Source organism: Macrobrachium rosenbergii, chromosome 30 (assembly GCF_040412425.1).
Source record: "Macrobrachium rosenbergii isolate ZJJX-2024 chromosome 30, ASM4041242v1, whole genome shotgun sequence".
Classification (NCBI taxonomy): domain Eukaryota; kingdom Metazoa; phylum Arthropoda; class Malacostraca; order Decapoda; family Palaemonidae; genus Macrobrachium; species Macrobrachium rosenbergii.
The window spans coordinates 25,243,295-25,259,571 of NC_089770.1; the positions used below are offsets into that span (position 1 = coordinate 25,243,295).

The 16,277-nt window shown below is 37.0% G+C and overlaps 1 protein-coding gene across 1 annotated transcript in view; it reads right to left on the minus strand.

Annotated features, from left to right (window-relative positions):
• Positions 1 to 223: 223 nt before the first annotated feature.
• LOC136855137 (calcium-activated chloride channel regulator 1-like) overlaps positions 224 to 16,277 on the minus strand; it is a 57,243-nt gene continuing 41,189 nt past the window's right edge. The window contains exons 2-4 of the mRNA XM_067132014.1: positions 5,044 to 5,618; positions 3,330 to 4,561; positions 224 to 2,096 (exon numbers count right to left, since the gene is read on the minus strand). Coding sequence (XP_066988115.1) covers positions 463 to 2,096; positions 3,330 to 4,561; positions 5,044 to 5,618 — 3,441 coding nt within the window. The 3' untranslated portion in view covers positions 224 to 462. The remainder of the gene's footprint in view (positions 2,097 to 3,329; positions 4,562 to 5,043; positions 5,619 to 16,277) is intronic.

The window sequence follows — 16,277 nt, forward strand, 5'->3', positions numbered from 1 at the left end:
GACAATGATATTTGACACATAAAGCAGTTCTTAGACAATCCAAACCCTCTTTAGCAGTCACAGGAGCTACATAATTATTGTAGATGTCTCAAAGTGTTTTCCTTTTACTGCAAATATTGCATAAATTTTATTCTATCTACTCAGTTGTATTAGGCTATATCACTATTTACAGATGAAAGAGAAAGAAACTGTAGTATTAGTTTCATCATTAGAGGTAGAATAATTTTTTTCATTAAATTTGCTTGCCAAGTATTACTTTGGAATTTTAACTAAATGAGGGAATACTATTTCGGCGTGAAAATTTTCTTTGTGATTTTTTTTTGAGGATTTTGATTTTGCAGTAGGGTACTGAAGCATTCAAAAGTGTACTCACAACAAAGGTTAGCGCTTAACCATTGATAGTAATTTAAGCTGCATGGGAGAGTTTGTATTGTGCTAAGCTTTGAGGCATTATCACACACCTCACACTTGAGTAATATTGCGACGTTTAGGTTCAGCTGATATTTTAGAGGATGCTGCTGCTGCTGCAGCAGCGCGAGCAGCAAGCGGTGGCTTTGGAGCCACGGGGGGAGGAACCTTTGAATGTGATAATTGAGCCTGAGAATTAAAATTACCCTCATCTGGGTATTTAACGTACATGAAGGGTTGAGCTTGACAATAGGAAATTTCTCCAACTTTGGACGGATTTTCCGATGGGTAGCTGTTACAGTCAGCTTGATATGAATTTTCTGATGGTTGGGAAGAAGGAATCTCATGTGTAAATACAGTGGATGCCTGTGATGATTGAGATGAAACAACTGTTGGGGTATAAGGGGGTAGTTCATCATGACTATAACCACCTGATTGGTAAGGGTAAGGAGCATAACTTTCAGTGGTATATGGGGGTTGATATGCAGGGGGGTCAGAGTGACTTGTAGACGGGGTTTCAGAATTTGGGTAAGAGATGACAGCAGATAGTGTGACATCAGGAAATGGGTCTTGCGGACTTTGGAAATGGGGCATTGATCCTGATGCATCCACAAGTGGGCCACTTGTCACAGAAAATCGACGTTCGTGCTCCTGTAGCAACCTGGAAGCTCCCCAGGATTGCATTGGTGACAGTGGACGGCCAACATCTTTTAGCTGTGCCACTTCACCATCTTTTATGGTACTGTCTGCAGAATCCTGACTTTCATTTTGATCCAAAGCAAAGCTTGAGTTTCCTTTAATCATTCCATTGCGATTACCTTCCAACTTTTCAGTGTCTCTCTTGTCCTGGTGACATCTGCGGCGAGCAATGTAGCAATAACAAATCATGCCAAGAGCAACAGCTATCATCAGAAACCCGAAGACTGAACCTATTATGACTGCCATGTCCTCCAAGTTCAGCCCAGCCACTCTTACTGGCTGAGTGATTTCCTGTCCTTGAGGCCCAGGCAAGTTGGAGGTGAGCTCCAGTATATTATGGGTTGTAATTGCAGGTGGGGTGGTTGGTGGATGAGGCACCCATATAGTGGCAATGTTACTGACACCACCACGGTTACCTGCCTCATCCACCGCACGAATTGCAACGTATATCATTTGATCATACCGGTCGACTTGGATTGTGACAACCTGTTCAGTTCCCACAAGCATTGGAACTGGCATACCACTCACTCGTTCTCCGTCAAAGGCTTTTGCCTCAGACCAGGAGCTTGCAAGCACTGCTTCATAGTAACTTGCGCGATCCCAGTCATAATCATTTCCTGGTGCTGTCCAGAATAGTGAGACTTCATGCGTTGTGAGATTAACAGTTGATCGTAGATCTAAAATTCTGGTGGGTGGCACTGTATCAATGCCAGTTGATGGCGCCACAATATCCAGCACCCCGTAGATTGTTGATCGCTGGAACGGAGCAACCGGACTGATGTGGGCATATTTGATCTTACTGCCGCAGCATGTAATCATTTCCTTTTCGGGGTAGTTGTGTCCGAGGAGGCTATATGTTTCACTGACTGGTGATAAGGCCAGGCCATTATTGTCGTCTGCAGTGACGCTGAGCTGATAGTGGCCGCTGTTACCTTTTAAAGATGGTAAGTATCTGGAATACACCCCATCCCCTTCAGTGATATCTGGATCTGAAACGGAAAATAAAAAGTTTATTATACTGTTATCTGGATCTGAAACGGAAAATAAAAAGTGTATTATACTGTAATCGTTTTCAGTAATACAGCTATTTGGATCATAAAATAACCTGAAAATTAGATATTCTAGTGGTACACTGTATTTTGCATTAGGAAGTCACAGATGAAATACTTGAAGTAACTAATCCCATGGAAAAATAAAACTATCTTCATCTGCGTACTGTGTAGATAGGTAAACAAATAATTAATAGCCTGGAATTTTGCAAAATAGCTGTAATGTTAATCTGGTAAATTTATTTGAATTCATGAATATACGAAATAATGAAATATATCGTTAAAATAATCTTGATGTTAAAGTTAGCCATTCCGGCAAGCGCGCATGCGCACGCACACGCAAACGCAGAGTTGGTAACAAAATCCAAGAGGGAAATCCCCTCATGATTATTTTACCTATTGAGAGAGAGAGAGAGAGAGAGAGAGAGAGAGAGAGAGAGAGAGAGAGAGAGAGAGAGAACACGGAACACCTGGCCGAAATATTTTCTCGATCATATTTCGTAATTTATACTAATACAGCAACATTAAACCCTTGAGTGAGTCCATTTAAAATGATGGGTTTAGTCGGAAGAGTATCATGGATTCATTCTTTTGTGTTCCTCATTATTATTATTATTATTATAATTATTATTATTATTATTATTATTATTATTATAAAAGATTGAACGCCAGTATATGGTTAAAGAAGGAAGAGCAACGAATAAAAGTAGAACGTGATCTGATTGTAACAGAGTTGAATGTCTGAAAATACATGTTATCTAAGATACAGTAAATAATTATATATATATACAGTATATATATATATATATATATATATATATATATATATATATATATATATATATATATATATATATATATATTTTTTTTTTTTTTTTTTTCCCGAGAAAAAAATCATAACATCCGCAATAAGTACCATTTTGAAATCATGTAGAATATGTCGTTCATGAATGATATTTTTAATTTTCTGGTCAAGTTTACTTTATACTGAGGATAACAGCAGATATGCTTTGATCTGTATTTGGCAGTGACAGGGATCTTATGGAACTACTTATGGATAACTTTAGATAATTTTAAAGGTTTCGTAAAAACATTAAATTAAACATTAAATCAAAATGAAGTAATCAGTCATTAAATATAGAGGAATGTTTTAAAAAGCAATATAAACTATACCTCCAAATCCATTGTCAAAGAGGTCGATAGCAATGGAGTCATAATTGCTGCCCGTTGTGTTGGTGCCAAGCCTCTGAAGTCTTGCGCTAACCTTGGCATTCAGGATTGGCATCACGCCCTCCCGAACCTCTGCATATACAATTACGGGCATCGACGAATCGGTCATGTTGACCACACTGTCGCCACTGCTGGTCCACAGCCTCAGGCTGATCTTTCTGCTTCCGCTCTCAGACCCTGTGACTTGGATGATCAGTCCCTGGTGTGAATCAGCTCGATTCTCGACCCTGTATTGCCAAATCCCTCTCTCGGCCTTGGGTATGTTAACAAAGATGACATTGGCATCTCCGTCTTCCTCCTGCATGTTGACGGAAGCGATGGTGTGGCCGGAGGGAGCCGTCAGCTGGACGGTGTTTCCAACGTGGTTGAGGTCGTAGTAGTAGATAGAGAACCGGGCCTTCGGTCCCAGGGATTCGTCAAGGGTGAAGGACCCCATGGCCATGGAGGCTATTCCTCCGGGGTAAGATTTGCTGTGGAGGAGTACGGGAGCCCCTGGACTAACTGGAGGGGCGCTGTGACGCACAGCTGCATATAAAGCGTCCATCAGAGCTACCATCATGCTCACTTTCGAGTCGTTTCCAACCCCTTCGTCCATGATGGTGAAGGCCGAGCCCTTAGTAACGGAAACTAAATTTTCGAGGCCGTGCGTGGCTGTGCTTGTGCCCCGACGCTCCGTGAGAGGGTAGATGATTGTGTCGACCCGCACTCCACGTGCAATAGCCAATTCCGACATATCATGAACGGCCCTGTCTGTTGCGGCCCCCTTGCCAGTCGTCAGGAAAATTATGGAAGCTCCCGTGGCTTTTTCGGGGTCATCATCTAAGGCCGCCAGGGCCTCCTGCAGGCCGCATAACACGCACTTCTGACTCTCCGGAACTCTTGAAGGGTTGCGTGGTAGGGAAGACCCGACCCTCTGGCGGACATCTGTTGTGGAGTCCATCTTAGACAGAGGCGAGGCGATGGTGGCCTCCGAGTTGAAGACGACCAGAGCGAAATATGCCCCGTCAGGCAGGTCGTACACTACGATGCGTCTCACGGCCTTTCGCACGAATTCCCAGCGTCGCTGGATGTTCATCACGGCCGTATCCTCGACGACGAGCACCACACGAGCGGCCCTCTCCTGCACGAACCTGATTGATGGTGTCAGGGCGGCTGAGCTATTTAATGGCCTGCTCCTGAGGTGAAAGAAAAAGAGAAGGAAAGAAAGAGTTACTGCGCGTCTTCAACAGGTTCTTCTTTAAAAATTGTGGCAGGGTTTTAATTTATTATTCACGAGTTTAAAACACATTATTAACGCCTTTGAAATGAAGGCTGCAAAATTCAGTGCTTTCATAATGGCTTTCATTATGTGGCACGTTAAAATAGATTATTTATTTTATCAAAATTTTAATTTTGTTCGTGAAAGATGTTACTGCTTTGAATATCTTATCTTTTTTGTCTCTTATCTTTATAGGTATCAATATAATGTATGTTATAATGCCAGGAATATTGAATGCTTAGTGTTAATAAGACAATCCAAAGAATTATTATTAATACTATTAGCCTTTGTTTCTTAAGATTTATTAGTCTTGAGAATCATTTATTGAGGGAATTGTTTTGATGATGATAATCCAACTCTGAAGTTTATTTTTTACCAGGAATAGTAATATTTCCATACCTTCCACCCATGAAGTCTTGTGACATCTTAATGATGTCCCAGGCTGGTCTTCCAATGCACTGGGCGTTATGCTTCGTTGGTGCCTCTGGGATATGGGCATCCGTAGTACAGAAGGGCGCGGGTATAATCTCCTGGGTATAGCAGCTGTTGGGCCTCATGCTGAAGTTAACAGGGTCGCGGAACTTAGGCGGGTAGAGGGGGTCTCCTGGGTATCCCTTCTCCTCGAAGACGCCCCAGCGGAACTTGACCCATTCCGCCACCAGGAGGCGGGCGGCGTGGACATAAGTGTTGTTGGTAGTCGCCCTCAGGAGGTCTCCTCCCATCTGGATGTAGTCCCCCTGGCGGCCGCACCCTTCGCTCTGCTGCGTCCACGGGCGTGACCCGAAAGCTGGATGAGGCGTCGTGACGCGGATGTGGGCGTCGGTTGGCGATGCCGTGGCTGATAAGGGCGTGAGGAGGGAACATGTGATGGCGTCAGTTCGCCAAGACCGAGGTAGAGCTACCGTTACTTCTCTCAGCGATGCCCTTCCGCCCGTCGCCTTCCACAGCTCTCCCGAGAATTCCAGCAACACGCTCTGCAATGATGAGGGAAATTAGACCTCGGAATAAGAGCAAAAAAATAGATATACTTTTCAGTGAAATAGAATACATTAGTTTTTGGAATAAGATGACTAGCAAATATTCTTTAGAATGAAATAAAGTACATTATTGTTTTCGGTTGGAAAAAGGTGAAGTCTTCGGAATGAAACTGAGTACATCACCGTATGAAATGAGAGGAAATACGACTACTATTTCCAAAGAGAGCAACTAAAAATGAGGATACATTGGCTCTGGAAATGTGGTCATGTATGAACAAACGTTAAAATAAAATAAGACTACATCTTTGCTTTAAAGGAAAAAAGATTAGTTTTTGGAACGACGGCAAATAAAGTCAGACGGTAGGAATCATCTAGAATAAGGTGGTTAGTAGAAATATTTAAGGATAATTGGCCTGGAGATAACGTAACATCATCAGTAGAATTAACCAGAGCAAGTTGACCGTTGAAAACAATAATAACATTAATATAGGTGGAACAGCACTTAAGAAAATAAGCCTTTGAATGGCACAGGATATGACTATGGAAGTGAGACCACTTCATGCTGACCATCGGAACGCCATAGATTTAGACAGACAGGTGAATTGAACTCGGAATTGATAGACCGTTGTATTCAGATTAAAGTTGACTTTTGGTAAGAAGACTGATCTCAAATAAAAGATTATTGGAAGGACTTTGGTAAGAAGACTGATCTCAAATAGAAGATTATTGGAAGGACTTTGGTAAGAAGACTGATTAGTGTAAAAGTGGTTACTTTAGGGTAAAGCAGTATTACTTTTGGTAAGAGGCAAGCAGTGAAATATTTTTCATTGCACATAAATCAAGCCATGTAGGTAGGTCAAGCAATCATATAATTTTTTTCGCGAAAGTGTTAAGAAATAGTGAACGATAAAATATTCTCTGTGGTATAAGGTGCTTAGTGCCTTGCTCTGAAAATCACAAGGTTAAATTGTAACAGAAAGGCACTTGATGCTTCAGTTAATGCATTTAATCATATACACTTACACGAAGTATATTCACGTTAGAGAGAGAGAGAGAGAGAGAGAGAGAGAGAGAGAGAGAGAGAGAGAGAGAGAGAGAGAGAGAGAGTTAAGTCTTAGGAATTTTTAACACAACATGAGGTTATATTTACACCAAGAGGGAAAGAATCGTAGGTATGGGGCATAAGTACACGCTACATGCAGAGAGAGAGAGAGATAGAGAGAGAGAGAGAGAGAGAGATTATAAGTAGGGCACATATAAATCCAGAGAAACCTTTTATTTGCACACCCAGTTTCATCCTACTTCTAAGAAACAGCTGGAGAGAGAGAGAGAGAGAGAGAGAGAGAGAGAGAGAGAGAGAGAGAGAGAGAGAGAGAGAGAGAAGCGCAGGACTGGTATCAGACTTTTGTGCGTATTCGTGATAAAACCTATGTGAGGCAGCACGACTTTAATAAAAGAGAAGGGAAAAAAATAGATGCTCCCATTTTTCAAGCATTCTTGCGTCCCTTCCCCTCGCCCGTTTTCTTGCAAACTGCTGATGGAGAGATAAGGGCTTCTTGTAAATCTCTCACTTGAATTGCAGGTGAAATCTTTTATTATTAGTCTTCCTTTTTTATTATTTTTCCCCATATTTACTTTTCCGTTCGGGTTTGTCTTGTTTTCCGCGAAAAGTGTGGATTTTATTAGTTAGAATGATTTCACGGGTTTAAATTAGTTTAGTTTAGTCTTCTTTTTTTTATATGACTGGTTTACTTTCATTCGTAATTTTTTTGTTTGTTTTTAATGGCCACTGTTGTGTCAGTTTTGCACCTGTAGGCACCAGAAAAGTTGGAAGACCCAGAACTACTTGGATGAAAACTGAGATGGGAGGCTGGAGATGATTGGATACTTGTGGAAATCGAATACAGCGAAGTCATGAGTGGCAGAATTTCGTAGAGGCTTTTTGCGTTGCATAGCGTTGGAGGCGATGGGTCTTTTGCCCTGTCCGTTGGTGTATGGTATTTTATACACGGTATGATAAATTAATATTCATGCAGCAGTTGTATCAAATTATTCCGTATAAATAACATAGCAACACACATCCCACGAATATATATATTTTATATATATATATATATATATATATATATATATATATATATATATATATATATATAAAACTAAGAAATAGGACAAACCACATTGAGGATCTTCGTGATGGAGAATTTCGAGTTTAACATTATTTGAGTACTAAGCGAACTGGGAGGAAAGCAACCAGGAAAAGCCAGAGAGAGAGAGAGAGAGAGAGAGAGAGAGAGAGAGAGAGAGAGAGAGAGAGAGAGAGAGAGAGAGAGAGAATTATTTTGATTTTCATGATTTTGCACTGCCCATGTTCAACAGACATGTTTAGAAGTTTTCCTAAGTGTGATATTAGTGATCTTTGCCACATGTGGCTTAATTTGCATTCTTATATATTCTCTCTCTCTCTGTATATGTTTGATAATGTGAGTGATCATTTTTCCACACACACACATACATATATATACATATATGTAAAATAACCTCAGTGCCCTAGTATGCATACATGTGTGTGCACGCGCACGAATTCAATAGTTCGATAGATGAAAATATTAAACATGAATATGAATGAATGTATATTCGTATTACGATAATGAATAAGAACATTGATATAATCCATTATCCTCACTATATTCTCGATTAAGGAAAATGAAAAATAACATAAAAGAATATTGTTAAGAAATTTACTCAATAATCATCTTTGTATGCGACAATGCATGTTGTTCAAAGTTTGTCAAAACTGCCCAGAAAAAAAGACAAACAAAAATAGCAAAATGTAAAGGGATGGTGATGAGTGTATAAAAATACTAGGGATAAATGTGGGAGATAATATTGCAGAAAAGGGGAAGGAAGAATAAATGCGAGGGGAAGGGAAGCGTGAACGAACAAAAAAGATGATTAGGTCGAAAATGAGTAAATATTGGGGTGTGTTGAATGTATGGTAATTGTGCTCAGTGTAATTTTTCATTTTATTCTAATGGATTGTGCCGAGTTAAAATTCCCGTTTGTTATTTCCGTTGGCAAAGTTTGATGGATGTTGTGCATAAGCTCGTGTCATGTCTGTTTATGTATAAGATATTCCAGCGGGTAGCTCGTGTCATCATGTCTGTTTGTGTATAAGATATTCCAGCGGGTAGCTCGTGTCATCATGTCTGTTTGTGTATAAGATATTCCAGCGGGTAGCTCGTGTCATCATGTCTGTTTGTGTATAAGATATTCCAGCGGATAGTTTGGGATTTCCAGAAAGTTATTTTGGAGTGGGCCATAGGGAGCGGAAGGTTTATTGTAAACGTGAGGACCCTTACGGATTTTTTGGAGTTTTTGCCTTGGGTTGGAAGCAATGTAAGATTTTCAAACACATTCCTTGGCGCTGCGGAGATATGCGTTTCATGACTTTTTTTTAAGGGTGCGTCCATACTACAGTAAAACATGTAATAAACACATGTCGGCAACATATGCACACACACACACATCACATATAGGCTAAATACAAATTACCTACTATCAATGCTCCATTCCTCATAAGATTACCCAGCACAGACCGAAACCTTTGGGCCAAGATTCTTTCTCCACTTAGGTCGTTGACCTGTTTTCAACCTCTGTCTGTGATACTTATGCGAAAATTTGCGAAGTCTGTTTGTGACATGTTTTATTGCAGTGTGGACTCGCCGTTAGTTCTCTGAGAAAGTCGTACCCCAGCTTTTTGTACAGATATTATTTTAGGTAATGATCTCTAGAGCGTTTTTCTTATTCAGCTTCAGCTTCTAGATAGAATGTTGCAGTAGCTGCCATCTTCCTTAATAATCTGTCATTTTTCCCTAAATCATGTGACGAGCGACATCATTTTGGTAATCCACAGTCTCACCTGCTTTAGTCGATTCACCATAAAAATATGTATATATAATTTTAATGACTCGGATGTTTGACCTTACGAGATCTACCCTCCCAAAAAATGAAGGCATTAAGCATTTAATTTTGTAAAAGCCACTTTCATATGTTAGTCAGACAGTACGAAAATAATAACATTGCCGTTTTGAAAGGCAGGGAGGAGCGTAATCCCTTTAAAGCCAATGCTGTCACATTATAAATTGCCGTAATTTACTTCATTCAGTAATGATGATGACGGTGATACCCCGGAGATAATGAGGCTTTATGAGGTTTCTTTTTTCCCGTCCATTTCCGTCAATCTCATCTTCCTGCTGTGTACGAATTCCAAAAATAAATGCCATCATAATATATCAAAGGGGTTTTGTTTATATTGTGTGGAATTCTCTCTCTCTCTCTCTCTCTCTCTCTCTCTCTCTCTCTCTCTCTCTCTCTCTCTCTCTCTCTCTCTCCCCGAAAGGTTTTCTATTTCAATTTCAGGTTGACTGGGTTTTCTACCCGTCACGTTTGGGACCGCTTAGCATGCAGTTCGCCACACATTATATAAGTATGCAGAGGAGTGTCTTTTCGCGTTGTCGGAAAAGACACTTTTATGTTACTTTTGAATAAACATTTCCGACTACGGACTTTCACATATCGGCTGGCTTCTTGGGGTAGCACACACGTTCTTATATATATATATATATATATATATATATATATATATATATATATATATATATATATATATATATATATATTATATATATATATATATATATATATATATATATATATATATATATATATATATATATACAGTATATATATGTATATATATTTATTTATTTATTTATTTAATTTTTGGATCTGTTAGTGAAGATAAGTGAAAAGTATAGAAAACTTTAACTTCAGCGAAACTCTTCAGTTGTACTTTAATATCTTGTGTAGTCGAGATAATAATAATAATAATAATAATAATAATAATAATAATAATAATAATAATAATAATAATAATTATTATTATTATTATTATTATTATTATTATTATTATATTATAATTATTATTTCTTGTAGCTAACGAATATTTATCATTATTATTTGTCGTTTGTAATAGTTTATGAACTTTTCTTCATCTCTTTTACTTTTATTATTATTATTTTTATTGTTGTCTCTATAGTAGTAGTAGTAGTAGTAGTAGTAGTAGTAGTAGTAGTAGTAGTAGTAGTGTTAAAATAAAAAAATTGCATGTTCCGTGACTACAATTTCCCGGAAGAGAACAGCATCCCTGTTCATCACATTGATTGCTCTGTTCGAGACCTTGAATTGTCGAACGGTATTTCAGTGAATATTAATTGAGTCATGCCGGCAGGTAGTCGCACCTGAGTCTCTTCGTTGCGGGGAAAAACATAAAGTGATTTTATTCGCACTTTTCACTATCTTTTCCATTTTTTTATTGTTGGTGTACTATTGTTTTTATATTTGCATGTATGTATGTATGTGTGTATGTATATATGTATATATATATATATATATATATATATATATATATATATATATATATATATATATATATATATATATATATATGTATACTGTATATGTGTATACACTGTATATGTATATATGTGTATGTGTGTATATATATATATATATATATATATATATATATATATATATATATATATATATATATATATATATAAATATTAACGGAATAGATATATGAGACAATTGGAATAGAGACAATTGGAGGGTAAAAGGATAGTGCTTGTGAAAGGTGGATTTGAATGTTTTGTGAGGTTTGATGTTAGGGAAAGATACGGGAGACAATTGTGAAAATGTATAAAAAAAGTGCATAATTACGAAAAGTATGGAGGGAAGCTGTAGAGTATATGTAAGATATATGTGAATGGCACAGTGGGTTATGGGGTTCGACGTGCTACTAATTGCGCTTCGGTGTTGCTGTGTGAAACGGCTATGATGTGAAAGAATTCTGCACCAATGTTTCATTCACAATTTCCCAGTAAAAGTATGATTTAGGCAGTAATCGTTGGGTTCGTTTTCGACTGAAGCACCCACACCTCTGTTAACTGAAACGGCTTAATGATTATATATGTATATATATATATATATATATATATATATATATATATATATATATATATATATATATATATATATATGCATATGCATTTTTATCACATCACCGTTTCATTTTTTACTAGCAAACATTAAGCTAGAAATGTCATTTGATATCCAGTTCACTCTACCTCGTAAATAATACAGCAGGGGAATTAAAACTGATGGGTGGTAGTACCTACCATTTCAACTTTAGTGCCCCTTCGGTATTATTTCCGAGGTAACAGTCCAGAGGTAAGAGAACTGGTCGCCCATGTCAGAGGTGGTGCTGGCGGTGGTTCGAGTCTACCAGGTGACTGCCACTTACCAGTTATATTTCCCCTTCGGTATTGTATCCGAGGTAGAGCAAATTGGATATTTCAGTGACATTTGTAGCTTAATGTTTGTGAATATATATGTAATTGTGTACATATGTTTCTGAGTGTAAAAAAAATGTAATGGAAGTATAATGATTAATCACTATTTTATTGTAATGGGAAACGGCGGATTATGTGATCGACATCTAATTGTCATATAAGCCTTTATGCCATAGTCATGCGATATTTTTAAACGATAATGAAAATTGACCAATAAAACCAAATGCTTGTAAGATATTAAGGGAAAGGACTTTTTAAATGATGAATTATGAGTATTAAATCGGATATTCATGAGACGTTATCATCAGGAGGGATTACTAGAATCCACATTTTGATGGATATAATTGTAGAGATTTATTAAGGTGCGCTTTTTCCCCTCAGAAAAATGCGCGGGCGCGTGGTCTCTCTCGTTGGAATAAAGCTGGAAGCTATAACCAGTCGTCATTACGTCGACTTAATAGCGTCATCTGCGTCATAAGGGATTGGGAATGCGTTATTTGCGACGCCACGTAATGACCAATCGATCAGACAGCCTGGAAGCTAATGTCTCCCATTTCTGTTGGTGTTATTGGACGATTGTCTATAAAGGATTTGACATTACCGCGCACTCACACAAGATGGATCTATATGCTTCGCATAATCGCACGGTTTGTGATCAAAGGTTGCTGTTTTTTGTTTGCGCTGCTGTTTTTGTAGAGCAGTGGTAAAATATACTTGTTTTCGTTGCGTGATTTCACTAAGAAGGAGAGTTGGGGGAAATTGTCTGAAAATATGGTGATCGATTCCCGTTGACTTGATCAGCGGTTTGCTATTGAGTGGTGTACAAAAAACTCAAAATGAATTTATCCCAGCAAGTATCACGGAGTTATCTAACCCTTGATCTGTTCCCCACATTTTATTTGAATGAAGAAGCTATAAATGTAAACTAAATTTGAATTTGTTCTAAAATGGATATAACCAACTAGATTGAATTATTGTAATAAAATACGAGATCGTTAACGCTGGCTTTTCAGTATAATACAGCTATAATGCAGTGAGTGTAGTTGAATTTATTTAATACTGCACCCTTCAGAAGTCATTACGCCACCCAGGGCTTGATCAAACAAAGTGAAACCTTTGCTTGTATTAAACTAGCTAAAAACTTTGAGGATAACATGCTGCAAGACTCCGGAAATTTGTTCCTTTCTCTGTGTTCTTGACATTGTCTCTTGAATTCTTCTTTCGGAAACCGTACCCCTCATTTACCTTCCCATTCTATAATTTGATTTCTTCTGGCCTTGGGTTACTTTAGGGCACTGGGGTGCCCGCCGCATTGGCGTCAGCGCAAGCAACCCCAAAAAAAAAAAAAAAAAAAAAAAAAAATAATAATAATAATAATAATAATAATAAAAGTAAATATTATACGAGCGGCGAAGTAACTTGCTCGTAATTTCCCATTCGCAAATAACAATATTTTGACGAAGCGCTGTTCGTCAGAATAGCTCCATTGCGAGACAGGAATTTCAGAATTTAAATTCATTTCTCTGTAATGGGCAATGGGCTTTCATCTCCCTTCAGCTGGAAATTTGCTCTTAATCTCCTCATAGACTTTCGAATCCTCTGCCTCTGTTTCCTTTTCTGTTTAATCTTATATATGTATGTATATATATATATATATATATATATATATATATATATATATATATATATATATATATATATTATATATATATATATATATATATATATATATATATATATATATATATATATATATATATATATATATATATATATATATAAAATTAAACTACTTTAATTGGCGTATATAGATGAGTAGAATTCTCTCTCTCTCTCTCTCTCTCTCTCTCTCTCTCTCTCTCTCTCTCTCTCTCTCTCTCTCTCTCTCTCTCTCTCTCTATATATATATATATATATATATATATATATATATATATATATATATATATAATTATTAATTCGTTTGTATTTTCAGTAAATTTTTATGAAATTCCTTTTACTAAAGCTCTAGCAGTAACATCAGTTACCGGTTTATGGGAAAATGTATAAAGAGTAATGGCTTCAAACGATACGGATGGAAACTGCAGTGCAGATGATGTATGTTTATATGTTATATATATATATATATATATATATATATATATATATATATATATATATATATATATATATATATATATATATATATATATATATATATACGTATACACAATTTTCCCTGTACACATGTTATACAATTGTCCATGCGAGCTTCGATATGCACGGTCACTTTTGCAATCATACTTATATTACAGTTATATACGATGTGGTAATATTAAAACGCATAGAAAATTCTAATCATTAAGTCAAGGTAGTTCCCACTAACTTTAGGAAATATCTCTGCTTATCGTAGACACTCCATAATTCTTATAAATACCAAAGCATTTTTCCGAAGGACTTGCAGAAAAAAAATTACTCAAAGGACGGCGAGGAGTACGGCTCCTACGCGTGGGAGAATTTCCCAGAATCATTCCCCAAATTAATGAGTCCTTGGTGCGCGCGCACGCGAGGACCCGGAGGATGACAGCGGTTGGTGTCATGTAGCGACACAGCAAGGCCAATGATGGGAAATAAAACAGAAATTTTCGCTTTGTCAGTTGCGTGCCTTTCGAGACAAGGCTGAAACGAACCGTACTTCTTAACACTGTCGATTTGAGGCAGATGTGTCCTCATGGGATGGTAGGTTAACTAAATCTCTCCCGTTGCAGATTGTGTTACCAACAACCGTCCTTTATGTAGATTTCATTAATTAAATCCGGCCCAGTGCTTGGCTTCATAGCCAGATTTTCAAAAATGATTTAATCAGTCCATATAGATTTTGCTCTACTCGCCCTCTTTGAAGATTGGATGAAAAATTTGATCCTATTTAGGGACTGTGTGAACTAAATCGTTTCTCTTTGGAGAGTTTGTTAAATAGATCCACCTCATTAGAGACTGTATGAACATCCATCCTCTACATAGATTTTATATTGACTAATTTGGTAAGTAAATCCGTCGTCTTTGTAGAATATACCTTTTGAAAATTGTGTTACAAACATCCGCCCTCTTTGGAGATTGTGAAAACTGACCCCCGTTATGTTTGGGAACTGTATTAACCTTGGTATGAACTATGCCTGTGTGTGGAGATTTAAAAAGCCTTTCATTTTCCTGGCCCCAAAAGTACAAAATAGCAGTGAATCCAAAGTAATTGTTTCAAAACGAGATCTAAAATGACGATCTCTTTGACTCCAAGGCTGAGCGATGAGTGCAGCTCTCTTCCTTCTAGCATCATAAAATAAAAATCTGTCTCTGTCGCAGCAAAGAGAAAAAACAGTCACACACGAAACATGATGTTAGGTATTCCACTCGAGGTTAGAAAAGATGTACTCTCTGGAACACCTGATAAGTGATTGCGTGCAGCTTTTTTTTTTCTAATCATAAAAAGTTCTTCCGTGTTGGCACTAAGAAAAAAAGAAACTACTTAATGTCGGTTATCAGAAATTCCAGTACATCACGCTCGTCTTCGGGTTGGGTATGTTCCCTTGGGATCTCCGATTAATGCTCTGGATTTTATATCTCTCTTATTGGTAAAAAATAGTCTACTTTGGCCATTGGTTAGACATACCATTGCCCAAATTATTACTTAATGTATTTTTAACATTATTATTATTATTACAGAATACTATTCTTGAGCCTTTATTATTATTATTAATAAATATATTAAAACTTTGGTTTTTATATATAAAATAAATTGAGCCCTTATTATATATCCTAATAAATATACTTAAAACTTTATTTTATATATATAAATAAATAAATTATATATATATAATTGTTTATATATATATATATATATATATATATATATATATATATATATATATATATATATATATATATATATATATATATAGAATAGAAGAGAGAGAGAGAGAGAGAGAGAAAGGTTTTTTTTTAAAAATCACTATCAAACTGGTCCCCTAATGAAAGCTTTTTGCACAGCGTGTCCGGGTTCGTCGTCCGTCGCCCGGGCATCCATACCCTTGATCTATGCTGTTTCCGAATTACAGATAAAAATCTATCAGGACATGTTTCAGATTCCTCGTTAATGAGTAGGCTCTTAGGAGGCTTTTTATTGGAATACTGGTGGGAATGGGAAAAAATACAAACCACTTGAAAAATACAAACTATATATATATATGTATATATATATATATAT